Here is a 27,818-nt window from a genome sequence, read left to right on the forward strand (position 1 = left end):
AGTCCAAAAAAAAAAAAAACAAATTGTGTTTTATCAAGTCCAAAGTCAGCGCAGCCCTCTACCAGGAAATTCTAGAGCTGACCAGCTTTATGGAGATGCTGATTTTGTTGTTCAACAGGACTTGGCACGTGCCCACACAGCCAAAATGACCAATACCTGGTTTATGGTATCACTGTGCTTGATTGGCCAGCAAACTCGTCTGACCTAAAACCCATAGAAAATCTGTGGGGTATTGTCAAGAGGACGATGAGACACCAGACCCAACAATGCAGACGAGTTTAAGGCCGCTATCAAAGCAACCTGGGCTTCCATACCACCTCAGCTGTTACACAGGCTAATCGCCTCCATGCCACGCCGCATTGATGCAGTAATCATGCAAAAGGAGCCCCGACCAAGTATTGAGTGCATACTATACTGTACATGGACATACTTTTCAGTAAGCCAACATTTCTGTATTAAAAATGCTTTTTTTATTGGTCTTATGTAATATTCTAATTTTCTGGAATACTAGATTTTGGATTTTCACTAGCTGTAAGCCATAATCATCAAAATGAAAAGAAAGAAATGCTTGAAATACACAACTTTGTGTGTAATGAATCTATATAATATTAGTTTTACTTTTTGAATTGAATTACTGAAATTTTGAGGATATTCAAAAGATTTACACTCATCAGCCACTTTACTAGATACACCTTGCTAGTACCGGGTTGGTCCCCCTTGTGCCTTCAGAACTTCCTTAATTCTTCATGGCATAGATTCAACAAGGTGTTGGAAACATTGCTCAGGGATTTTAGTCCATATTGACATAAATAGCATCTCGCAGTTGCTGCAGATTTGCCGGCTGCTCATTCATGATGCAAATCTCCCATTCCACCCTTCCCAAGGGTGCTCTATTGGATTGAGATCTTGTGACTGTGGAGGCCATTGGAGTACAGTGAACTCATTGTCATGTCCAAGAAACCAGTTTGAGATCATTTGAGCTTTGTGACATGGTGCATTGTCCTGCTGGAAGGAGCCATCACAAGATGGGTGCACTGAAGTCATAAAGGAATGGACATGGTCAGCAACAATACTCAGGTAGGCTGTGGCGTTTAAACAATGCTTAATTGGTACTAACGGGCCCGAAGTGTGCCAAGAAAAAATCCCCCACACCATTACATCACCACCACCTGAACTGTTGATATAAGGCAGGATGGATTTATGCTTTCATGTTGTTTACGCCAAATTCTGACCCTACCATCTGAATATCACAGCTAAAATCAAGACTCCTCGGACCAGGCAACATTTTCCAATATTCTGTTGTCCAATTTCGGTGAGCCTATGTGAATTGTAGCCTTAGTTTCCTGTTCTTCACTGATAGGGGTGGCACCCGGTGTGGTCTTTGCTGCTGTAGCCCACCTGCTTCAAGGTTTACAATGTTGTGCGTTCAGATTGTAATGAGTAGTTATTTGAGTTACTGTTGTCTTTCTATCATCTCAAACCAGACTGCCCATTCTCCTCTGAGCTCTGACATCAACAAGGCATTTTCTTCCACACAACTGCTGCTCACTGGATATTTTCTCTTTTTGGGACTATTCTCTTTAAACTCTAGAGATAGTTGTGTGTGAAAATCCCAGTAGATCAGCAGCTTTTGAAATACTCAGACCAGCCTGTGTGGCATCCACAACCATGCCACATTCAAAGTCACTGAAATTCCCTTTCTTCCCCATTCTGATGCTCAGTTTGAACTTCAGCAAGTCATCTTCACAACATCTAGATGCTCAAATGCATTGAGTTGCTGCCATGTGATTGGCTGATTAGCAATTTGTGTTACCAAGCAATTAAATAGGTGTACCTAATAAAGTGGCAGGTAAGTGTATCTTACCTGGAATTTTATAGCTCCAAAATATATTATGTTGCACTTTTTTACAATACATAGAAGCATCTTTCCCATTACACATGTACAATACACTTTGCCTTTCTGAGAAATAGGATTTTTAGTTTGCTCTTTTCAGGCCTTCGATATACACTGCTCTTCCAGTCAAAAGAGCCAGGATGGTGAGCTGGCTTTTCTCTACCTTACTTAAAGTGGTTGTAAACCCTTACATATACCCAGTGAAGTGACTGGCTTCAGGTGATACACAGAGTTGAAACAAATCTTTCTACATACGTTGTACCTGTTTACAGCCATTTGTCCTGTACATCCATGTAAAACTCAGAAATAAAAAGTAGTTTTCATGGACTCACAAAGCAGGGGGAGTTGCACACTGTACAAGAACTCTGAGAGTTGATTGGAGGGAAGGGGCACACCTCCCTTCACACAGTGCACAGGAGCAGAGCTGAGGCTGTCAATCAGCTGGAGCTCCCTCCCCTGTCCCCATTTTTCTCTTGGTGTCAGGAAAACTTGTCAGAACTGATTCATGCTGATAGCAGAGGAACTAGACAGCAGAAAGAAATACAACTTTGTGCTTTGAGAGGCAAGTAAATACTATAGAAATATGTGCTGTAATAGGAGTCACTTTGGTTGGGGGGCCCATGGAAACCAGCTTACCTTAGAGAGGTTGGGAAATTCCTGTCTCAGCTCCCTATGTCCCTCTTACGTGTAAGTCACCCTGTGTCTATTAGGGGCACAGGGTGACTGAGAAAATCATGGACAACTACTTAATAGGACCCTGAGAATATGGTTTGGATTACTTCAAATGGGACAGTAATATTTATCTACAATATCTCTCAGGAAATATATGAAGACTATTCCTGGTTTGTTTGATTCTGAACTATACATGTTCATCGAAAGATCTGGTCACATTAGCCTCTGTTCCATGTTCTTCCATGTAGGAGACAATAGCAGGCGACCACCAGTAACAGACTGTCCGTGAATTGAGGTGTTATGTGTTTTCTGCTAAGCATGTCTGTCCCATTGTTCAGTTGGGAAGGGCATTCCTCTCTTCAGATTTGCTCGTCTTCTGCCTCCTCCTAGAACTGTCCACATCTTTTTCCTTCTTGTCCTCAGAAGTACGCTTCCGAGAGATTGTCTGACCCAGCTTGCTGAGGAAGGAGATGGGAGATTTGGCAGTGGCAAGGAGAGCAGCCTTCTCGTCTGCATTTGGATCAGCATTGTAGGATCCAGAGGTCTCCGTGAACATTTCATAGAACTGGCTGAGGTAAACCACCATGGAAAGCTTGTCTGGTTCCCAGACAGATGCCATCTCCTTCCCGGTCATGATGGGAGAGATACCCAGCTCCCGCACTGGGATTATCGAATTCCAGCTGGTTATTCTTCTCCACATCCCACTCTTCCATTTAAAATCTATGAGCTCCGGGTGATAGCGGTGGATAATGGCACAGAACGAAAGGCCGCTTTTCCAGGACATTGTTAAGTCTGTAGCGTTGATTCCGGCGTAACCTTCAGTCTGCTTCTGACACCATCCCAACAGCTTACTGGAGCAAGCCACCGACTCCTTTCTGCTGAGTTTTGGTGTTCTTTGTGCATTAACACGATTGCTTATTTCCAAGTTAACATCCTTCAATTCTGTTGTGTTGTACAAGTGTCACACCTGGCTGAGTCATAGAAACTGCAGGTTGAAGTTGGGATAACAGGTGGTTGGGTCAACGCTGTACTGGCTGAAGTTTTTGCTGACATTTTCTGGTGTAGTCTGGGGAAGGAGCCTATAAATACTCTCCCTCTTTGCCAGCACTTCCAACTGACTGGTTCCTTGTGCCCAGCTGCGTACTATCCAGGCCAAATCCATGGCAGCCAGGAAACCTTGAGCGATGCCCATTCCCATCGGCCAAAAAGGCTCTAGAACGCCCACCAGTGCCACAAGCAGTAGATGACTAGTCCTCTCCTGTACCAGTGCGGCATTCTCTGAGGCATACTTGCAGGTGAAATCGAACATAGCTACGTTCAGCTGCCCATAATGATTGAGGTTGGGCAGCTACTGATTGGTGGAGCAGTGAGCAGCCTCTGTGGCATAATTCCTCACTGCCTCCTGGTCCACGTTGGCATGTGACAGCAGCATCTCTGTGTCGGCATAATCCTGTAGGATGTCTCCTTTCTCCAGCAAGCTCTGCTTCTTAGCTGTCAAGACAAAGTAGTGTATGTCATCCTTGTAATAGACAATGTTTTCCAAATCGATACCCGTGGCCTCCCGAAACTGCTGAAAGAATTTCTGGTTGAAGATGGCCACGCCGCTTATTTCCTCCACCTTTTGCCTCTGCTGACGTGTGGCGGTTAATGAAATTCCCACGAAACTCCTTCCTGCAGAAACCTGCTGACATGTTTCTCCTGCCATCCTTGCCGATGATGACCTCAAAATCAAACTGAGACACTGGGTGACCTTTGGGAAATACTGTGGCCCATCAGCCCGAATGCTCATTCTCTTGATCTTCTTGTGGTTCAACCAACCCCTGGAACTCAACATTGATATGAACCTCAATTCCCAGGATAGGCGACGCTTTCAGAAGTATGAGCCGCAGCTGGCAAAATACTGATATGATCAGTGGCGCCAGTGCAGGACTTGCCATAGAATTTCTGGGCTCCCAGGCCCCGCAGGTCATGGATTGTGAAGGGCCACAAATGAAGGACATTGTTTCGTGAAAAGACATCCCTCTTTTCTACCACCACCACACTGGCCTCAAGGAAAGCAGAGCTCGATGACAGTACGCAGACCGCATGGCCCCACACCAATAATCAAACACTTGGTCTTGCTGCAGGCTTTGCCCTTCTTGTAGTCCTTTTGTGACCCCTGCTTGTCCAATTTCGACCACAGGGCTTTGACCTCCCAGTAGTTAAGTTTGGACTTGAGTTTGGGGTAGAAGGAGCAAAAGTCCTGTGGTTTCAGCTCCAGGTGGTTGCATAGTTCCTAAAAAAATTTTTAATGTCCCCTTGCAGGTGGTGGCCTGGACGAAGTGGACAAACAGCACGTGAGCCAGGTTCACCATATCATTTTGGCCACCCTCCATAGTTCAGGCCGGGGGGGGGGGGGGTGGGCCACCTCCTGGGATTTCTTCTTAGGCTCCTTTAAAGGACTGCCATCTTTTACCGGCTGACAGATGGTACAGTCCGTGCTATGTTCAAGGTTGGAGGAAACGGTATACTGAGGGAAACACACAGGCACACTGTGGGTCGGTTCCATCACATTTGCTCTGTTCAGATTTCTTATCTGAGGTTTACAAACACTTTAAGCAACACATTCTGATCATGTCCATTAATATCATGTGTAATGGGTTTTATATGTCATGCAATGTATCCCATGGCAAGTGCACTGAGGACCCAGCAAGCAGGATTTTATCGGAAGATAGATATATCGATAGATGAACATGGAGCCATTTTAAGCAACAAACTAGAACTTTCTTTGAGCTTTAGGTGCAGGTGCCCTAAAGTGCGCCTAAAGCACAGAAATAGACCCAGATCAAAGGTGCTGCTGTCTGACACAAATAAAGACTTGCTAACATTAACATTCACACAGCACAAGCCTGAACATAAAATTGATACATAGCTGTAGAATATATTAAAATCAACACTTTAATAAGCCAAACAAGAATAGTTTATAAACTGGAACCGGTACACTTCCATTATAGCTGTGAATTTTATTCTAGTTTTTCAGGCGAGATTTGATTACCATTACAATGTTTGCTGCAAGTTTCCCAGAAATGTTTTATTCACATGGATGTGAGCCGATTTCCCTTTGGCTTAGTTTTTTGGTACTTTTTCATTACCGTTGAATAAGCATGCATAGCTAAAATTGGTGTGGAAGTCTATTTCCTCACACAGTTATGACAACTAACTAAATGAAAGACCTTCCACATAAATGCTTTCTCTGCACTCTTGTTACACCACATCATTTCTGCTGTAGCACAGGCTTGTTCTTAAAGGGACACCTAAAATACAAGTTGGTATTGTAAAATCATTGTTTTATGATGGGTATGGTCACCTAATGTTCATCAAACTGCCAAATAGTGCCGCAGTATGCACAGAGGCTACAGTGGTGGTCTTAGAAGCCACAATTCCTGTGATTCAGACCCATACCACAAACCACTTGTGAACCGTGTAGTATTTCCTAGCATATATATTTATAAATGCTGTGTGTGTGTGTGTGTATATGTATATGTATATGTATATAGATATATACTGCTCAAAAAAATTAAAGGAACACTTTGAAAGCACATCAGATCTCAATGTGGAAAAAAATCTCATGCTGGATTTCTATACTGGTATGGACTGGGTAATGTGTTAGGGGCGAAAGAATGCGACATTGTTTTATCGAAATGAAAATTATCAACCTACAGAGGGCTGAATTCAAAGACACCCCGAAAATCAAAGTGAAGAAATGATGCAGCAGGCTTGTCCATTTGACGGACTGATGTCCAAAAGGATAATTGGACATCAGTCCAATAAGTGTCACATGTAACAAAACAATGTGTAAAAAAAACAACAATTTCATACATATAAATTGTATACCCAATGCTTCAAGATATACCCAAGAAGACTGCCAGCAAAATACACTGCTCAAAAAATTTAAAGGAACACTTTGAAAACACATCAGATGTCAACAGGGAAAAATATCATGCTGGATATCTATACTGATGGACTTGGTAATGTGTTAGGAACAAAAGGGTGCCATCTCGTTGGATGGAAACCTACAGAGGGCTTAATTCAAAGACACACCAAAAACCAAAGTGAAAAAATGATGCAGCAGGCTAGTCCATTTTGCTGAAATTTCATTGCAGCAACTCAGAATGGTGGTCAGTAGTTTGTATGGTCCCCACGTGCTTGTATGCATGCCTGACAATGTCGGGGCATGGTCCTAATCAGACAACGGATGGTGTCCTCTCAGATCTGGACCAAGGCATCACTGAGCTCCTGAATAGACTGAGATGCAACCTGGTGGCAACAGATGGACCAAAACATAATGGTGGTTCCAAGAGGTGTTCTATTGGATTTAGGTCAGGAGAGCATGGAGGACATTCAATGGTATGAATTCCTTCCTCCTTCAGGAATTGGCTGCATACTCTCACCACATGAGGCCGGGCATTGTCGTGCACCAGAAGGAACCCAGGACCCACTGCACCAGCATAGGGTCTGTCAACGGGTCCAAGGATTTCATCCCGAAACATAATGGCAGTCAGGGTGCCATTGCGTAGCCTGTAGAGGTCTGTACGTCCCTCCATGGATATGCCTCCCCAGACCATCACTGACCCACCACCAAAACCAGTCACGCTGAACAATTTTACAGGCAATATAACGTTATCCACGGTTTCTCCAGACCCTTTCACGTCTATCACATGTGCTCAGGGTGAACCTGCTCTTATCTGTGAAAAGCACACAGGGCACCAGTGGCGGACCTGTCAATTCTGGTGTTCAGTGGCCAATGCTGATCGAGTTCCAAGGTGCTGGGCAGTGAGCAACAGGGCCCACTAGAGGACGCAGGGCCCTCAGGCCACCCTCATGAAGTCTGTTTCTGATTGTTTGGTCACAGACATTCACACCAGTGGCCTTCTAGAGGTAATTTTGTAGGGCTCTGGCAGTGCTCATCCTGTTCCTCCTTGCACAAAGAAGCAGATACCGGTCCTGCTGATGGGTTAAGGACCTTCTACGGCCCTGTCCAGCTCTCCTAGAGTAACTGCCTGTCTCCTGGAATCTCCTCCATGCTCTTGAGACTGTGCTGGGAAACACAGCAAACCTTCTGGCAATGGCACGTATTGATGTTACATCCTTAAAGAGCTGGAATGCCTGTGCAACCTGTATAGGGTCCACGTACCACTTCATGCTACCAGTAGTGACACTGACCCTAGCCAAATGCTAAACTAGTGAAAAACGGCCAGAAAAGATGAGTAGGGAAAAAAGTCAGTTCCCCCCACCTGTAAAAACCACTCCTGTTTTGGAGGTTGTCTCATTATTGCCAACCGAGTGCAACTGTTAATTTCATTAACATCAAAGCAGCTGAAATGAACAACCCCCTCTGCTACTTAACTGATCAGATTAATATCCCAGGAGTTTAATTGACTTGAATGCTATACTCTGATTAAGAAGTGTTCCTTTAAATATTTTGAGCAGTATGTGTGTGTGTATATATATATATATACACCAATATATTAACACCGATCTCTACAGAGCCTCATTTGGGAAATATTCAGCTACATTTGTGAAGCAGTCAGGAAGTGCACTTAGCCTTTTATATTAAAAATGTTGATTTCTGCTAAATGATATGTTTATTGCTTAATCTTGTTATGTACTGCCTAATTACAAAGCTTTTTTTTTTTTTTTTTTGTACTGTTCTTGTTGTAAATGTTTTATTTTTTTCCCTCCCTGGAATCCTGGCAGAACTACTTGTACTGTTCCTCTAATAGATTACATTGATGGCAATGTTTATACCATCGAGCCACAGCAAGGTGGGGATAGTGATGGTTTTGCTCGAGGGGCCTGGGACTGGAGCATGTTATGGAAACGAATTCCATTAAGTGACAGAGAAAAGGCCAAACGAAAGCATAAAACTGAACCTTATTGGTAAAGAGTGTGGTTTTATCTTTAATTTCCATGTTTGTCTAAACATTTTTTCCATTTTTTTTTATCCCCTTTCCCTGTTTTCATTCTTTCTGTTATGTGTGTCCTCCGTGTCAACCCCTTCTCCATCCCGCATCATCACAACTGGAATAGAACCGCATGCACTGTACCTCTGATAGATGTCATAGATGGCAACAATTATCATTTATTACCACAAGGGGGAGGTGATGAAGATGGGTATGCTAGAGGAGCATGGGATTGGAGTATGCTATGGAAGCGGGTGCCCTTGACCAAAAAAGAGAAGGAAATGAGAAAAACAAAAACTGAGCCATATCGGTAATCACTAAACCACTTACAGGTTTCTTTTCCATATGACCTACTGATGTACTAATTCTCTCTGAATTTTCAGCCACAGTCCTGTTTAGCTTGGAGCTATATATGATGAATTTATGGGTTTTACCAAGATGTGATGAATATTCCGATGTACTCCTTGAGTTCACTGTTCTTTTGGATTTGTTAGGTGTTACTCTAATACCCCTTATGTGTTCAATCTCTTAATAGATGGCCATGGATGGAATGAGTCCCGGCTGGTTCAGTAGGGACCGGCCAAGATTCAGTCCATCTATGGGCAGGCTGATTGTACTAAAGTCGACCCATCAATCAACTTGAGTACAACCAGTCTGTTGGATTTTGTTAATGCGACAAGCGAAAGGCTCCCTGTGGTGTAAGGAAAGAAAACTGCATAATCTATGGGCTGCTTTAAAAAGCCATGCACACAGTACCTAAAGAACATGGGGGCAGCCTTTTTAACGTGCATCTTATGTTTTAAGTGGGCACCCTGATATGCAGACATGACAATATTCATTATGTACAACAAATTCAAATAGATGCCGATTATTGCTTCCTTTCACCCAGCACCAAAGGAGCTCATTGGGAGCCCCACTTAAAGTAGGAAAGCTAAGGTGGAGGAGCCTTTTCTGCTGTTGCATAGAGTAGTCCATTTTTGTATTAATGGAAATCCCCCTTTAATGGCCATCATTGATGAAGTAATCTTCCTTTCACTAAGGAGTCTTCTAGCCCTATTAAAGTATAAATGAAGCAAAACGTTGTTTTTTTTTTAATTTTGGAAATAGTGGAGAGGGAATAGAACACCTGTCAATTTTGTTTTTGCTTTCTGTGCCCCCCCCCCCCCATTAAGGGGAGTCCCACTTTTTATTTGTCCTGTTTACCATTATCATTGAAAGTGAAAGTAAAAGAAAATCCCAAATTTTGGCGTGTACCCAGAAAAGTAAACGAGGGGAAATCTTTCAATGAGGACACTAGTTCTGGTAACCTGGGGGTCCCCAAAGGATTCCTTTAATTTGCAGAAATTTCCTCTCACTTCCTGTTTGTATTGGGACAGGAAGTGAAGGGAAATCTCTGAAATGGGACATAGATGGTGAAAGAAAATCTGACTGGGATTATAACCATCCCTTGCTCTATTCAAAATGAAAAAACAAAGTTTTGACTATAGTTCTACTTTAAGGCATAAAGCTTTTATAGTATGCTGTGATTTATTTACATAATCAATAATAAGTGACTTTGGGCACCATGTATTAGAACAGCAGCCAATGACATGGATTGCAATGGTAAGTTTTGTAGTACAGCTAAGAAACTGATATAATTTGAAGTTTTATGGTATGTACACATAAAATTATAGTACATAATAGTTTCTCTAGTTAAAAAGCTTTCAACCTAAATGGGACTGAGGTATTTTCTTTTACTGACAAAGTAGCTTAAATGGAATAGTCCTAGCCTTCCATTGCTGTTTCTCTTCGACAGTCATGGACTGTTAGCTTGTGGCTCATTTTCTCTATGGACATAACTTGTTCTCAGTTCACCTGGCACATGGAAGCTTACTGGTGCTCCAAGCGACACGCTTGTTTACCTTCCAATCATTTCCAAAGTCACCCCTCTCAGCTTTTTCCTTTTTACTCTCATGTGCCTGTATGATAAATATGCTCTATAGAACTGTGTTGTGTATTCTACACTGTATGAGAATGCTACTGTAACTTGAATTTCACTAAAAACTATGACAATGCAAATCCACAAGTCCTTTACTAATTCTTCTCTAGTTACCATATTTTTTCCTGCAATGTCTTTTTCTTAATAATATGTACCAGCACGACCCAGCTTACTCACCTGTCCCTGTTACTCTTTATCATTTGCATTGTCTTTGCCCTTTTTAGGTGTAAATCCTCCACTAATTTATAAAAAGATGAAACAAAAATGTAAGCAGTTCCTCACATTGAGACACTTTTGATATGGTAACTGTCGCACCAACATTACTACATCACTATTTATTCCCCAGACAGCAGCACATATTTCAGAACAGGTATACCCGATGTATACAGTATATTCCTCTTTGCAATGTTGAATACACGTCATAATCTATTTTTGTAACACTAAATTATTTCTCTAATTTTCTCATTCCCATGTAGGAAAAAGTTATTTCAAATTGAAATTAAAATGCAGCTTTAAGTCCTATATAACGAACTCTAATCTGGTATCTTCTCATTCCTGGCTATTGTCTCTCACTGCAGCCATTGAATGGAAGGTGGACCATACAGCCATGTGAACCTCCTTCAAAGTGGCAAAGAGAGAATCAGAAATATATGTTTGAACCATTTCTGTGGGTCACAGCCTAAAAGTGAACTTAAATAAGATCACGTGTGCAAAGCCGAATTTCAGAATTTTTTTACAACAAGCTATAGAAAGGACACATTATGTAATGTTCGACTTCTTTCACGGAGAGAATTCAGTATATAGCCACTAGTAGAAGATATAAAAGCAGGATGCTATTTTGATCCTTGGTGTTTCAGTATTCTAACCTGATAAAAGGAGTGAACTAGAGTATGACATAACATCTGTCAGAGGGCTGCTAGAAAACAATGCCTCTCCATACAGATTCCAGCAAGTGTTCTGTCTGCACTCGTTTAGAATGGACATCATGTCTATGTCCATGTTTTGCTTAACAGGTTCCTTACCAGGTTGGTAGCAGACTTTCACCATAGGGAAAATACCGGTCAACATGGGAATATGGGAGCTGCCATTGATAAATGACTTGTGTTTGACAATTGTTTGCTCCAAGGCTGTCATCCTTACTCTTGCCTCGCTTAACTAGTGAGTTGACATGGAACAAGCATGCGGCCTGTAAAGTTTCAGGACATCTGATATACACATACTGTATGTGTTCTGGGTCATTGTCTGATAAGGTATCAAAAAAGTGTAAGGCAAAGGATTTTGGTACTTGCTCTTGCAAACACTAGTCAGCAGCGGCAGAAACACAAGTCAGTAATTTATATTCTGACAGGTTTCGGTTTCTGTCTAGACACTTTCCTAGCATACTGATAGCATTTATTACCAGCCTGATTCCCTTAGGATTACACAGTGCTTACAGTATTCACAATGTCTAATAAAGCTGTTTAAACTTTAATGGATGTCTGTGAAAAGATATACCTGACTGTGAGCATTCCATAGACCAGGGGTGTCAAACTCAATTTAATAACGGGCCTCAATAGCAATATGGTTGCCTTTAGAGAGCTTGTTCTATCTGTAGCCCCCCACCATCAGAAGTCAAGAGTCCCCCACCTTTCCTTGTCATGTGCTCCTGAGTGCAGAGCTGGGAAGCAGAACCTGCAGGGTCTGGAGGAGAACAAGAGGAGGGCTGGAGTCAGCTGCCGGAGTCTGCTGAATTCTGAGATCAGTGGAGGCAGAGACGATTGGGTGCTGCAGCTGCACAGAGAGGTGCAGGATCTCTAAGAGGAGTTCTGTCCTACTCTCTGCTGCCAACAGCTGAGATGGGGGTGTGAAAGAGACAAGGCTCTCCGCAGCTGCATGGAGAAGCACAGGATCTGGCATAGGAGTTCTGTTCTCCTCTATGCTGCCGTCTGCTGAGACAAGGTGGGGGCAGAGATGAGGGAGGTGCAAGGGCCACATGAAACTGCCTAGAGGGCCGGATTCGGCCAGGCCTTGTGTTTGACAAATGTGCCATAGACAATGGTAGATGACCGTTGCCACAAGCCAAAAAGCTGAAGTTAAATAATTCTTCCCTGTGCCATTAATTTAGTATTACAGGAGTGTAGTTACACTTCAAAATAAAACTGTCATCAATAATAGGTTATCAGTAATAAATAGAAACTTTGGAGGTAAATATAAAAACAATCCTCTTTTAGCGCAGTTTGTTTAATAAATCATTTTACGATGGTAGGGAGATGTACTGCAAACTAATCACTGTATTAGGCCTTTTTCATACAAAGTCCGTTATTGGGCACCTCTTAGCAAACATGGTAATGTGGTGTGATGTCACAAACATCTGATGTGCCTTTTAGACCATAAAACTTATACTGCTTCTCCTTACCATGTGGCACCATAAGTAAAATAGCCCCCTGAAATTCCTTACGAGTATTAGGCCTCATGCACAATGGACATTATCAAAACGTTAGTAGAAACTAGAAAGATTTATCTGTAGAAGGAGTTTTTCAGCTTTTTTTGCAGTAGCATGTAGCATTTTTCAGACCTATTCAGCGTGTTTTAGCTTTTTTCAGCTGTAGCATTTTTTTTTTGGCTTTTATTCGCTTTTTTTATTAAAACTATACTCCCACAAAAGCTTATTGCTCAAAAATGTTGATAAATGCAGAATAGCCGCATTTTGGGGGGGTTTTAAGCTTTTATCAGAGTTAGAGCGTTTTAACAGCCTAAAAACCCACAAGTTCTGGGTTTTTTTCCAGCCAGAAAACGCCCCTGTCAAAAACTGCTAATAACAGCCCATGTGTGCATGGACACAAAGGATAACATGCTAGTGAGTTCACTGGCTACAGAAAAAAACGTCTGATGCCAAAAACAGCAGCTGTAAAAACGTTCAGTGTGCATGAGGCCTTATGAGTATTGAATAACAATGTCCCCATTCTAGCTATGCAGGTAATGTAACTGCATAATTTTGTGTGTGCCTTGGGGGCCCTCAAAAACCCAGCGCATGGTAAACTTTATTAACTTACTGGATGATTTTGAGTTCTCTCATCTACCCGGACCCTTCCTATAATACTCTAAGAAAAATGACTGTCTGTTTATATTTGTGTCTGTGCAAAACCTACTAAGTGGTGTAGTAGATGAGTCTTGTTGAAGAGTGCAGACTACACAGCAGAATCAGCCTTTCAGCCTGATCAAATTATGGGAAACTTCAGGGCACGACAGGGTAGGGTTAAGCCAGCCACAGATGAGAAAATCACTAGATTTTCCCATCAACGCAGTCAGTGTTGATGGGGAAATGCCTCCCTCTAAGCTTGTGTGTTCTCCCAGCAAGGAGCCATCCCTACCGGGAGAGGACAATGATTCTTGCTAGCGGCTATAGCCACTGGCAATAATCGCATGCAAAAATAAGACATTATAATGTAAAAAACATTTCTTAAGCTGAACAAAAGAAAAATAATTTGATTACAGTCCAAATATTAATAAATGTGTTCAGTCCCAGTAAAGTGTAATGGCGTCCAATATAAAAAATCCTTTCAGCATACAAAATTGTGCCGTGCATGTGAAGTAAAGATCCCCACTCACCAGATGGAGTCGACACTCTTGTTGTATAACAAAAATAAGTCCAATATCGCTTAGGTGATCCCCATGACCAATGAATATCCTCTGGCCGCTCTCCGGTCTCTTTTCATCGTGGTGGTGTGCCCAATAATTTCAGTGACAGGGTTTAGTAGTGGAGAAAGAAAGAGAAGAGCAGGCGTCTTATAGCGTAAAATTGTAATATATTTTTTGTAAAAGCCTTTTTAGTAGGTTGGCATACATAAAAGTTTCAAACATAGGCATCTGCACTGTTATAAAAGCAGGGAACCACTGGGAATCCGCATGCGTTCCACCTGTACTAAAGGTTCCGTAACGTGCGTTCCAACCGGATGCGTTTCGGTCACCACGTGATGTCTTCAGAAGTGATTGCTATTGTTGCAGACACCGTATGGCACAATTTTGTATGCTGAAAGAAATTTTCATACTGGACGTCATTACACTTTACTGGGACTGAGCCCCTTTATTAATATTTGGGCTTTAATTTATTTTCTTTTGCATAGCTTAAGAATTGTTTGTTACATTACAGTGTATTATTTTTCACAAGCAAACTTTGTTTACATACAGAGAACACTACTCTTGTGGGTTATGTTTGATTATTGCACAACCTAATTGGTTTGGGACAACAGCTGCCCCAATTTGTATAGTTGGCACAAGAGTATTTTTGAATAAAAAAAAAAAACATGCTGACATTAACCTGCCCGTAGATGATTCGAATCCCAGCCAGTTCCTGATGAACTGGTCCCAATTTGGAACTGTCTATGGCCAGGTTAACACTTTGATTAATCGAGTCAAGATCTACTTACAGTTCACATATGGGTTTAGGGGGACTTTGGGTAGCACAAAAGACTGGCTACATTTAGAGGTTAGGGTTGTTAATGGGGTACATTTTAAAGACTGAACAGTTACAGGTTCAGGGGAATTTTGGTTAACACAGAAGACTGAGATGATTTGGAGGTTCAGGGTGATAATAGGGTACATAGAAGACTGTGAACAGTTAGGCTGGGTTCACATATTTGCGGCTGTAGTTTGCAGTCCAGTGTCCTGTGGGTTTCTGTTCACCAATTCAGGTGCAAATTTTTCCCTGAATTCGCACCTGAACCAGACCCAAAAACACCCAGGACCCTTTTGAAAACTGCACCACAGCCGTCCCTGACATGTGTGAACTGGCTCAATTGAAAGCCAGTTATACTCACATGTTATGCGAATAGGATGCGGTTAAAAATACCTCCAATTCACATATATATGAACCCAGCCTTAGAGGTATAGGGGACCGTTGGGGCTCACAGAATATTCTTGAACAAATAAAGGTAGTGCCTGCTATAAAACAATACAAGTTCTAAGTTATTACTGATGACAGAGTGAACTCCAGGTTCCCTTGAGTAACCATAGTCTTTGCAGAAAGCATAACCTTGGAAAACCTTGCTGCTAAATGGGGTGAACAGCGCCAAGTCTTCCTCTTAATTAACATTTCTAAAGTAGAATGACAGAAAAAAGCTCAACTTTATACAGAAAAATCAAAGGCAATAGTTTTCAGGAGATATTATTATTTCTGTTCTCTAAAATGACACTAGTGACAGAAAATTCTTTTAAAAACCATGTCTGCTTCCAGCATTTCAGTATCTTAAACAGTGTGCCTAGTCTGTGGCCTACTTGCATTAAAGGAGAATCATTCAATCAGACAAACGAGTCTTTTAAATGCACATCAGGGTTTGATTTTTCTGTGCATGTTATTTTCAACTGCTCAGTCAATCCAAACCTTTATGGCAGAATAAAACTATTTCTAAATCATTTGCATGACTTTTTTTGTACCAGTTTCATAAAAACGAATCACTTACATTTGTAGGTCATTGCAGGAAACAAACTCCCCCCTAATTCTATTCAGTGCTGTGTATTTTGTTTAGCACGTATTATTTAACACTCAAAACAGTTTAATGAGAATCAGTCAGGAATGAACATTTTATAACAATCTCAATCTTCATTGTTACAGCCCAACTGAACTTTTAGGTTAAATCAGCTACATACATTGCAGATGCATCAAAACAAAAGGTATTTATTTACTAAAACTGGAGAGTGCAAAATCTAGTGCAGTTGTGCATGGTAGCCAATCAGTTTCTAACTCTGCTTGTTCAATTAGGCCCCTTGCACACTGACGGAGTCTTCCAGCGGATCTGCCCGCTCAGCAGGAGATCTCCTGGCAGATCCCCATTTATGAAGGCGAATGACAGGTCCGTGTCCACTCTGCTTATGCAGAGTGGACACGGACACAGCACACTTTCCTCTATGGGCAGTGGAATGTAAACAGACTGCCCATTTACATCCGACTGTCATCTGATCGGCCAGACAGATGAGGAACGGATCCCCATCTGTCTGCTTTTAGCAGGCAGAATTAGATCAGATGTTGGTGGGTGTCAACAGACACATGTCCGTTGACACCCGCCACTTTATAGAGGGCAATGGATGGTCTGATCGGGTCCGGCTAAAAAATAAGCTCTTTGACAAAAAAAAAACCTTGGAAGCTGATTGGTTTCTATGCAGAACTGTACCAGATCTTGCACTCTCCGGTTTTAGTAAATCACTCCTAAAGTCTTACAGTTTTTTGTTTAGAAAGCAGCCACAGCCTGAATAGAAATGCCTGTCCCCAGCCAGCATGCTGCGCTTTGTGTGGAAGCAGTGCAGAGGCCCAACACACAACATACAGCGGATTACAGGTCTGCTTAGTCAGACCTGTAATCCGCAAAGCTCATTCTTATTGGTGTTTTGGAAAGCTTGTTTGATTTAGAAGGGGGTGGGTTGGATCTCTGTAAAAAGACTACTGCTTCTATGTGGAAAGCAAGGATCCCTCTCTGCAGAAAACAGGCTGGTGACAGGCTTTGCTACTCAGAACCATCACCCCTCCAAACCCAACAATACCCTCTGGTCTGCTAGGGAAGGCCTAAATATTCAAGGTGTATATTCACAAGTTGTAAAATCACAAATTATAAATATATCCCGGCTCTCACAATAATTAGAATACAAAAATTAATATGAACTGCTACTACTTTAAAATTGTAGATATAAATAAAAATAACTCTTATATCCATGCAAAATTGCACAAAAAATAATTCAGTAGCGCAAGCTCTAATATGAACCATGTGCAAATGCCATAAAAAATCCTAATGGACAATCATTAAAAAATATTGGAGGATAGTTCATTAAAGATTTGTTCATAAAATCCAATCAATAAGAAAAAGTCCATCCAAGTAAATAAAGTGCAGAAATCCGATGTCCCAAAGTGGCTGAAGGAACATAACACCACCAGGACCACCACCGATAAGCGCTCACACCCAATATCAAAGCAACTCACCAGACATTATTGCCTACCATTCTCATGGAAAGGCAAATTACACTCTCTTTATACGTTTTGATCCACTGTGGTATCTGGTAAAATCACCTCCTCGTCATTCAATGCATCACAATACAGCAGAACAGATATATGTGGAAGAAATTATCTCACATCCTGTGATAAACTCCAGATATTTATTAACTTGGCAGATAAATTACACTCGCATTATAAAAACAGCAGTCAAGCATTAGTAGATACAAGCCGAGTGCTTCCGGTGTCTCTCACCCTCTCCACGCTGGTGAGCATAGCCGGCGATACCATCCAACTGTGTAGTTCGACTATTTCCGGATGCCGTGCAGTCACGATCCGACGCGTTTCATCATTTCTGACCGTCACAGGGGGTGTCTTGTTCCTTTAGTCACTTTGGGACATTGGATTTCTGCACTTTATTTACTTGAATGGACTTTTTCTTATTGATTGGATTTTATGAACTAATTTTTAATGAACTATCCTCCAATATATTTTAATGATCGTCCATTATGTTTTTTTATGGCATTTGCACATGTATTTCTTATAGATTGGTTCATATTAGAGCTTGCGCTACTGAATTCTTTTTTGTGCAATTTTGCATGGATATAAGAGTTCTTTTTATTTAAGGCCTAAATATTACTTAACAAAGCCTTTAGTTTTCTTTTATGTAATTCTAGCAGCATCTTTTTATATACATTTTTGAGTGTCTGTTTTCAGCACTGAGCTCAGGAAGGAGAAAAAGCAGCATTACACAAGTAAATAACCAAAAAAAAAAAAAAAACAAGTAACACGTACAAAGCAAGACAGCACCATTAGAACTATCCAAACCTAAAATGTTATTATTGCTTATGCCCATTAATTACTGGTCTTAAAAAGGTTTGTTTGACATCAGGGAGTAGTGCCTATAAATGTTACTCTGGTCATAATTCACATAACCGTATAAAAAAAAAAACTCTCTTGATAAATGAGTGACATATGTAGTGAACCTATCCCCGCCATACTTGCCTCCCTATCAGCTTTGATTATTGCAGCTTTTTATATGCCATTCCCAGCGCTCTGTGCTTCACATTTATATCCTTTGCTTGCTGTGCTTGCTTGTATTTTGTATTATACTGTCCTGATTGTATCAGTTTTCTTGATTTGTTATCACTTTTCGCTGTATTGTCCTTGTGCTGACAAATCTTTTCACTGCAATCATTATGTAGGTCGCCTGCCATGGCTGGAGGATTGTTTGCCATTGAGCGAAATTACTTTTTCGAGCTTGGTCTATATGATCCAGGTCTTCAGATCTGGGGTGGAGAGAATTTCGAAATCTCTTACAAGGTAACCTGTATTAAGAGTGCTAATTTCTTTTCCATGCATGATATTGTAATTTTTTCTTATACATATTTATTAGGGCAGTGCAGATAGCATTAATAAAGTGCAGACACACGTAGGAACAAATACTTCCCTTTACTGTACTCCTATAACTGATTCTGCTTGTTATAGTTAACTATACTTACTGTCATTGGGTTTTTAATTTTCTTATTTAAAAAAAAAAAAGCCCGGCTATACTCTTAAAACACATTACACTGAGAAGTATTGCAAATATCCCATCCGAGCTTCGTTTTTCCTCCTGTGCTTTAAATGCTGCCATCACAGTCTCAAACTGCCGTAAAGGCTGCTTTGTTTACAGTCAGGCTGCACAATGAAGTGCATATAACACACCTCTGAAAAAAACAGGAGTAAGGACAAGAAAAGTATCCCTTTTTAGATGATTTTCAGTTGGATGTCTGAAATCACATTGGGTGAAGGGGAGGTGTGGTTTGCAGGGCCTAGAAAAATGTATAGAAGGCTTTCTGCTCTTCTGTTGGCATTTTGATAACAATGGTCGTGCATGAAAACACATGTCAACATATGTTACAAACATGTTTCAGTGCCGTTTGTTTATGCATGTGTAGCACCTTCCTAGGTAGGTGCTAGTGAGAGAGTATAGTTATAGGTTCTGTCTGCCTATCAGAGGAGCAGAAGGCAAATCTATATTGCTTTCGTTCTAGCAGAGAGCAGGATCTGTGAGTTAGGTCTGCTCTGTGTGCTGAGTGTGTAATTCATTGGGTCTAGAGAGTGTTTCACACTGGTCCAATAGGGAGGCATGTTGGACAGTGAGAGGAAACCTGACCAATGGGTACATAGGCTTTGATACAGTCCTGGTGATTGGCAGAGACTGGCTTTCTCGATGCATCCTGGGATACTGTATAAAACCAGGAGCACATGTGCTGCGTGGTCTTTGGCTGGTGAGCAAAGTCCCGGAGGGAGGGTGGCGGCTGTCTCCTCTGTAACAGTGGCACGTGGCATCAGGAGGTCGTCCTGAGGGCCAGGGGAACGAAGCTAAACCCAGAGGTCCAGTAAAGCTGACTAAGGGGGAGACACTGGAGACCCTAGAAAAACAGTATCATGAGTACAGTGGGTCGTGTCAAGGGGCCTGACCTGGAGTAGGATAGTCAGTGGACGGGTGTCAGTGGTCAAGAAAGAGGATACTAGGAAAGTGTCCTGAAGAGAATTTAGTTCATCAAGTCATCTGGATAGAGACTTAACCCCAAGTTCACCTAAGTGGCAGGGTGAATCAACAGCCTGGCTGTATCGAGAATTAGAAGTCATCCATCTTGTGAATAGTTAATTTGGAGTATCCCACTATTCCCTTCTCCCATCCCTATTTAAAATAAAACACCAAAAATAACTACATATCCCTGGACTGATCATTGACTGAGCCAAGAAGTAAAGTATTAAATTGTGAATGCCAGTATTGCTAACAGTAACCCAGGGGGACCCGAAAGTGTAATATCTAGCAGTCCTCAAGGGGGCAGTGCTACACATGTAAAAGGCATGAAAACCTGTACATACTAAATGTATTAGTCATTCATAAAATGCAAGCCATGGTGTGGAGACATAAGGAACATAAGGCTGCAGATAGGACTCTGTAATTTAAAGAGAGGTTGATCATATGACTTGTGTGTTTTATTATTATTTTATTTTCTGGTTTTGGCCAATGGCTGGCTCCCACTGCTTTAAAATGAGGCCCTAAGTAATGTTATTTACGGGTATTTATATAGCACCAAGAATTGTACATACAGTCTCTGCCCAGTCTAAGTTGCCCAGTCTACATACACATGCTAGAGCCAATTGTCTTTGGAGCATGGGAAGAGACCGGACTATCTAGAGGAAACCCATGCAGCAACAAGGGAAAAAAACTTGTGCAAACTCCATGCTGGATTCAAACCGAGGAACTAGTGCTGCAAGGCAGAAGAAAAAAAAAACACTAAGCCACTGTTACTGAGAATAGTTTAAAGCAGAACTCCAGAAGTTAACTCTTCAGCAAACTTACATTGGTTTAGCTTAATTTGATGTAAGTATCCATATCTGAAATCCAGAGGGATGCTGAAAATCACTGTAGTACTCTGTGCTACCAGCAATGATAGCCATGGTCTTCTAGGTGCTGCAAGATCCTCTTCCTTTCTGCACACTAAAATGAAAGGGTTATTTGCTTGCCAATGCCACCATTTAGAGAACGCCTTGTATTTTTTTCAGTGTATAAAAGGCATTCTCTGATTGGACCAGGTGAAAATTGTGTTGTCTTTCCCCCCTCTTCTCTACTTCGTTGAATCAGATCATGCCTTGTATTCACTGAAAAAAGTACAGGCTGACTTTGCTGCATTGAGGTGCCAATGAACGAGGCCCTGTATTGTAAAATCTTCTTCCCTCAGCCAGAACACTGAAGATGGGTCGTGGATGGGTCTTCCAGCATGACAGTGACCCAAAACATACCACCAAGGCAACACAGGAGTGGCTCAAGAAGAAGCACATTAAGGTCATAGAGTGGCCTAGCCAGTCTCCAGACCTTAATCCTATAGAAAGTTTATGGAGGGAACTGAAACTTCGAGTTGCCAAGTGACAGCCAATAAACATTAAAGTAGAACTAAAGGAAAAACTTTTTTATTAATTTTGGATAAAGTAAGGGAGGGTTATAGCCCGTCAGGTTTTTTTTTTTTTTTAGGCCATCCATGTCCCATTGCCGAGATTTCCCTTTACTTCCTGGCTCATAGCCAAACAGGAAGTTAGAGGAAATCCCTGAAAATTAAGGTAATTCCTTGGGGACCCCCAGATCACCAGAACCAGTGTCCCCATTGGAAGATCTCCCCCCTATTACTTTTCTGGGGACAACCCAAAATTTGGAATTTACTTTTACCTTCACTTTCAATGGTAATGGTAAACAGGACAAATAGAGAGGACGAAACTCCCTAACAGGGACACACACAGCAATAAAAACTGATAGATGTTCTAATCCCTCTACACTCTATACAAAGTGAAAAAAAAAAAAAAAATTGCCTATAGTTGTACTTTAGGGATGTAGAGATGATCTGGACCAAAAATCCCTCCTGAGATGTGTGCAAACCTGATAACCAACTACAAGAAACGTCTTACCTCAGTGCTTGCCAACAAGGGTTTCCCCCAACAAGTACTAAATCATGCTTTGCTCTGGGATCAAATACTTATTTTACTCAATGAACTGCTACTCAATTCATAACATTTGTGTTTTTTGGGGGATTTTTTTGTTGATATTCTGTCTCTATCATTTAAAGTAAACTTATGATTAAATTATAGACCCTTTATTTCTTTGTAAGTTGGCAAAGTTACAAAATCTGCAGGGGTCAAATAACTATTTTCCCTACTGTAGATATAGTATATATATATATATATATATAAAGTGCATTGCGAAAGTATTCGACCCCCTTGAACTTTTCGACCTTTTGCCACATTTCAGGCTTCAAACATAAAGATATAAAACTGTAATTTTTTTTGAAGAATCAGCAACAAGTGGGACACAATCGTGAAGTGGAATGAAATTTATTGGATATTTCAAACTTTGTTAACAAATAAAAACTGGAAAATTGGGCGTGCAAAATTATTCAGCCCCTTTACTTTCAGTGCAGCAAACTCTCTCCAGAAGTTCAGTGAGGATCTCTGAATGATCCAATGTTGACCTAAATGACTAATGATGATAAATGGAATCCACCTGTGTGTAATCAAGTCTCCGTATAAATGCACCTGTACTGTGATAGTCTCAGAGGTCAGTTTAAAGCGCAGAGAGCATCATGAAGAACAAGGAACACACCAGGCAGGTCCGAGATACTGTTGTGGAGAGGTTTAAAGCCGGATTTGGATACAAAAAGATTTCCCAAGCTTTAAACATCCCAAGGAGCACTGTGCAAGCGAGAATATTGAAATGGAAGGAGTATCAGACCACTGCAAATCTACAAAGACCTGGCCGCCCCTCTAAACTTTCAGCTCATACAAGGAGAAGACTGATCAGAGATGCAGCCAAGAGGCCCATGATCACTCTGGATGAACTGCAGAGATCTACAGCTGAGGTGAGAGACTCTGTCCATAGGACAACAATCAGTCGTATACTGCACAAATCTGGCCTTTATGGAAGAGTGGCAAGAAGAAAGCCATTTCTTAAAGATATCCATAAAAACTGTTGTTTAAAGCTTGCCACAAGCCACCTGGGAGACAACCAAACATGTGGAAGAAGGTGCTCTGGTCAGATGAAACCAAAATCGAACTTTTTGGCAACAATGCAAAACGTTATGTTTGGCGTAAAAGCAACACAGCTCATCACCCTGAACACACCATCCCCACTGTCAAACATGGTGGTGGCAGCATCATGGTTTGGGCCTGATTTTCTTTAGAAGGGACAGGGAAGATGGTTAAAATTGATGGGAAGATGGATGGAGCCAAATACAGGACCATTCTGGAAGAAAACCTGATGGAGTCTGCAAAAGACCTGAGACTGGGACGGAGATTTGTCTTCCAACAAGGCAATGATCCAAAACATAAAGCAAAATCTACAATGGAATGGTTCACAAATAAACATATCCAGGTGTAAGAATGGCCAAGTCAAAGTCCAGACCTGAATCCAATCGAGAATCGGTGGAAAGAACTGAAAACTGCTGTTCACAAACGCTCTCCATCCAACCTCACTGAGCTCGAGCTGTTTTGCAAGGAGGAATGGGCAAAAATTTCAGTCTCTCGATGTGCAAAACTGATAGAGACATACCCCAAGCGACTTACAGCTGTAATCACAGCAAAAGGTGGCGCTACAAAGTATTAACTTAAGGGGGCTGAATAATTTTGCACGCCCAATTTTTCAGTTTTTTATTTGTTAAAAAAGTTTGAAATATCCAATAAATTTCGTTCCACTTCATGACTGTGTCCCACTTGTTGTTGATTTTTCAAAAAAAAAATTTCAGTTTTATATCTTTGTTTGAAGCCTGAAATGTGGCAAAAGGTTGAAAAGTTCAAGTGGGCCGAATACTTTCGCAATGCACTATATATATATATATATATATATATATTTGTATGTGTATTTATGTATGTGTATGTGTATTGTGACAGGAAGTCAGCTAAATCTGGGAATGTAGTCACAGGAAGGAGATACATTTCCACCTGATTTAGAAAGTCCATTAATTAATTTAGGGTGTTGGCTACAGAGCTAGCCAGCAGGAAGTTGAAAGGCCTTCACCTGTTCAGAATGAGGGAGTTAAGGCTCTATAATTTGTTCAGAGAAAGGCCTATTGTTTGCTGCCTCCAGAAGCTGCATCCTGAAGCCATGTGGGCTGGGAGCAGGAGGACAGTCAGCGTGTGCCTCCCGACAGGATGTGTGGGCCTGGGAGAAGACCCCCCGGAGTGATGTGTGCCCGGGACGGTAACCAAGGGTGAATACGTCTCAAAGGTGAGAAGACGAACTGTTGATGTGAAAGAAACAAAGGACTGTGTTGCCCTGTGAAGCTATTATAAAAGGACTATTGAGTGTCCGCTGTAGGACAAGGAAGTCTGCCCGACGGTAGGTTGGAGACAGACACTTAGGCAGGTTCCAGTTGTGAGAAGGTAGCTGCCCACAGAGGCAAGGATTTATTTTCTGTTTTATTTTATTTTGGATGTTTTGCTGCATACAGCCTGGTGAAGAAAACACCATTTAATAAACCACACTGTTTGTTTGCAAGCACTTGTCGGCTACCTCTCTGGGAAAACGCACCCCCCAAGGGGTCATCCACACCCGCCACCGAGCTAATCCCTTACAGTATATATATATATATATATATATATATATATATATATATATATATATATTACACTGTGTGTGTGTGTGTGTGTGTATATATATATATATATATATATATATATATATACTGTGTATATGTGCGTACATGCTCATACACACATTAACTGCTTACAAAACTGTATATTTCAGCTGTATAAAGCAGCAGTGAGATGACCATTTTGGTTGCATTGGTTGTGTGAAATGGCACTTAAGCGGGTGACAGTGCACTAGGCTGGCGAGTGAGGAGGTATCAGCAGAAGTATGTAAGGAACTCAGCATGGCTGGGGGAAGGGGCACACAGATAACCACATGCTTCCCCTCTCCTCAGTATAGCTAGTCAGCTAGTGAGGTATTGCTGCTGTAATCTCCTCTAAGCACCCAGTAACAGGGCTGTGCTGTTATCTGACACCAAGCAGAGCCAGAGAAGAGGGAGGAATAGAGCAGAAAGCTGGTCTGCTGAAAAGAGAGCAGGACAAATCTCTCCCAGCACCTAAATCATGTGGTTGACTAAAACTCTGCTTGGTGCTTTTGTCTTTATGTCGTCTTTATTTCACACGGTCCCTGGCAGCTGGGAATGACACGGCCTGTTTACAGCTTGGGCAACCGAAATAGTGAACCACACACACGGCAAATATTGGGAACATCGGCACACAAATCGAATTCTTCTTTAATATGTACAACGCTGATGTTGCGACTGTCGGACCATATACATGTGCACATTACAAACATCAATTTATATACTTTATTTCCCGCAAAAAATGTATCTAATTACAATACTGTCTGCAGCACTGATATCACCGCTCAGAGGCTGATGTCACGTCACAGCTAGGACCGGCGTGTATGGGCTGCTATATTTGCCAATGAAATAAATGTGGATGTGGTCATTTTGAGCACAGTAAATATTAGAGCTGCCATTACTGACCCTCTTCTGAAAGTGTTAGATGCCTGGCTGTTTCTGGAACAAGGATTTAGGTTAGAGTGCATCAGAACTCTTTTAGATTGTAAGCTCTGATGAACAGGGCCCTCCTATCTGCCTGTCTTGATTTGTATTGTAACTGTACTGTCTTCATTCATATTGTAAAACTCTGTACACATCTTTGGTACTTTATAAAACCTGTATAATAATATTTCTTGATTTGCATACTTGTTTGAGGTCTGTATCTAGCACAAAGCAATAGATCAGCATGAACAGCCAGGCAACTTGTGTTTTCAGAGGATGGTCACAACAATGGCAGCCTACATATACTTTCAATACATTTTTTTTTACCCTAAACCTTCCCCCAGACATTACTTATTTCAACCCCTAAATCGATCATAGAACCTAAACCTTAAATCCATCTATATATAAGCTTAATGTTGGAAAATCTTAGTACTAGGACACAGCATATCTAACCCTCTGTGCCCAAACTCCAAGCACCATACTGAGGGTTACCCTTACAATACTAATAACAGAAAATATCTACATTTAAGTTTGAGTATGAGCAGCCAAGCTGGTGATGTTGGCATGGCTGGGATCCAGGAGGTGAGAGACAGCGCAGTGACAATGAGTGGGGTTGCCATCAAACGTTACAATGCATATTCTGGTTTGGGGACCCAAGTATTGAAGCCAGTGGATCAGTCTGACAGTCAGGCAACTAGCATTTTCAGGTGGAGATGTCAGTAATGATAGCCAGATTACCTTTAAAACAGTCATAGCTGTCTGGTTTATGCCTGCCATAGCCAGTAAAGATCGGTTAGACACGTTGGCACGATCGAACAATCTTTAGGTATCTTCAGGCCACTACCTTGGGTCAGGGGGCATGCTACAGACAGTGATCAAAAATGGATATCCAGCAAGTCTGATTTTCAGTTCCTCCATCAAGCCTTGGCCCGAGGTGTGCCTTTGCCCCATAGACATTAGAAATGAGATAATCTCCTACTTTTGGTCAGATCGAGGAGTCTATCATCCAATGTCTATGGGGACCTTTTGTCGCCTATGTTTATGTAGCCAGCCCCGTTCTGGGGATCGGTGACAAATCTCACACCATGAAGAGGAGAATGCATGCTAGCTGTTCAGATGACGTTTCCATTTGTGCTTAGCAGTGTTTGTGTTCATTATGTTTTCCCACTAGGAGTTTGAGTTCCAATCACTTGAAGGAGCCTAGAATAGTCGGTCTTGTTTTAAACTACAATTAATTATTTGCATTTGTGTTGGTTGAAGAAAAAGAAAACAATCAAGAAACTGGCAATTAACAAGCACAACCTTTCCTGTATGCAAATAACCACAAGCTATTCTATTGTCTGTTCTCCATCAGCATACTGGAAGCGTGAGGAGATCTGTAGTGGATGCTTTTCAGTTTATTCTAATGGCAGGTGAAAATCAGGACTTGTAATCTACACCTTCCCTGTAGGATCAATGTGGTCCCCTGGATTGGAGTGTAGACTTGTCTCTGGGAAACTATTGAAATCCATCACATTTCACTTATTTGTATGGCGCTGCATGTTCTATATACTTCTAAGTGGCACAGGAAAGGGTAAAACAAAAAAATGTTGATCTTTGCTGAAAGACTGTAAGTTTGTGGAAAATGATTAATAAATTATCTAAATAAAGGAGATTAGGTTCACTTTTTAATCATTTTTTTTTTCTGATAAAACTATCAACTTCTCCAATCGGTGCACATAATTTTTATACCTCATATATTTTCTGCTGAGGCTGGCCATGCAGAAGTAATTTTTTTTTTTCGCTCAACCAGTGGGTTGAACATAAGAAAATTACATAATTCAGTATGGATGGGGGGATCACTCCCTCTGCACTGTTGTACTCTGATAGTGGTTGGACTTCCCCCCCTTAGACTACACTGATCAGCACCACCGGCTATAGCCGGCGGCACTGATCGAGAGAACATTTTCCTGCCCATGCATGGATGGAAATTCATCCAGCCCTTGCTGACCTGGATAAATTTGAATCCATGTATGATCGGCTTTAATCTGGCTATTCAGGTTGCTGACCAGGCTGACTTACCCAAGGATCATATGTATAGTCCAAGTAAAACTGCTTGGATGTTTTACCAACCTCTCTGCTGCCTTTGATACTGTTGCTGCAGCTACTTTGTTTACACAACTGGTGCCACCGGCTGTCAGAATACCCAGATAGTGCTTGCATCTGATTGAATTCAGGCACTATTCCTCTGACAATTTTCCAACCAGCTCCTTCAGTTTTTCCATCAAAGAATATCGGGTGGAGAATGACGACAGGGCTA

General features: G+C 41.5%; 1 protein-coding gene and 1 pseudogene across 3 annotated transcripts in view; one reads left to right on the forward strand and one right to left on the reverse strand.

Moving 5' to 3' along the window:
* Positions 1-27,818, forward strand: part of GALNT7 (polypeptide N-acetylgalactosaminyltransferase 7) — a 303,038-nt gene that overhangs the window by 246,655 nt on the left and 28,565 nt on the right. Inside the window, exons 6-7 of one of the 2 annotated variants that reach the window (XM_082272937.1) lie at positions 8,303-8,485; positions 18,647-18,764. In XM_082272937.1, the coding sequence (XP_082129063.1) occupies positions 8,303-8,485; positions 18,647-18,764 (301 nt within the window). Of the gene's footprint in view, positions 1-8,302; positions 8,486-8,635; positions 8,819-18,646; positions 18,765-27,818 lie in introns of both variants that reach the window. The other variant, XM_082272936.1, reaches the window with a different exon arrangement.
* On the reverse strand, positions 2,901-4,941 carry LOC309544771 (F-actin-monooxygenase MICAL3-like; annotated as a pseudogene). Its single transcript has one exon. The product of its transcript is annotated as an F-actin-monooxygenase MICAL3-like (transcript).

This window comes from Pelophylax lessonae, assembly GCF_965119305.1.
Source record: "Pelophylax lessonae genome assembly, chromosome: 1".
NCBI lineage: Eukaryota > Metazoa > Chordata > Amphibia > Anura > Ranidae > Pelophylax > Pelophylax lessonae.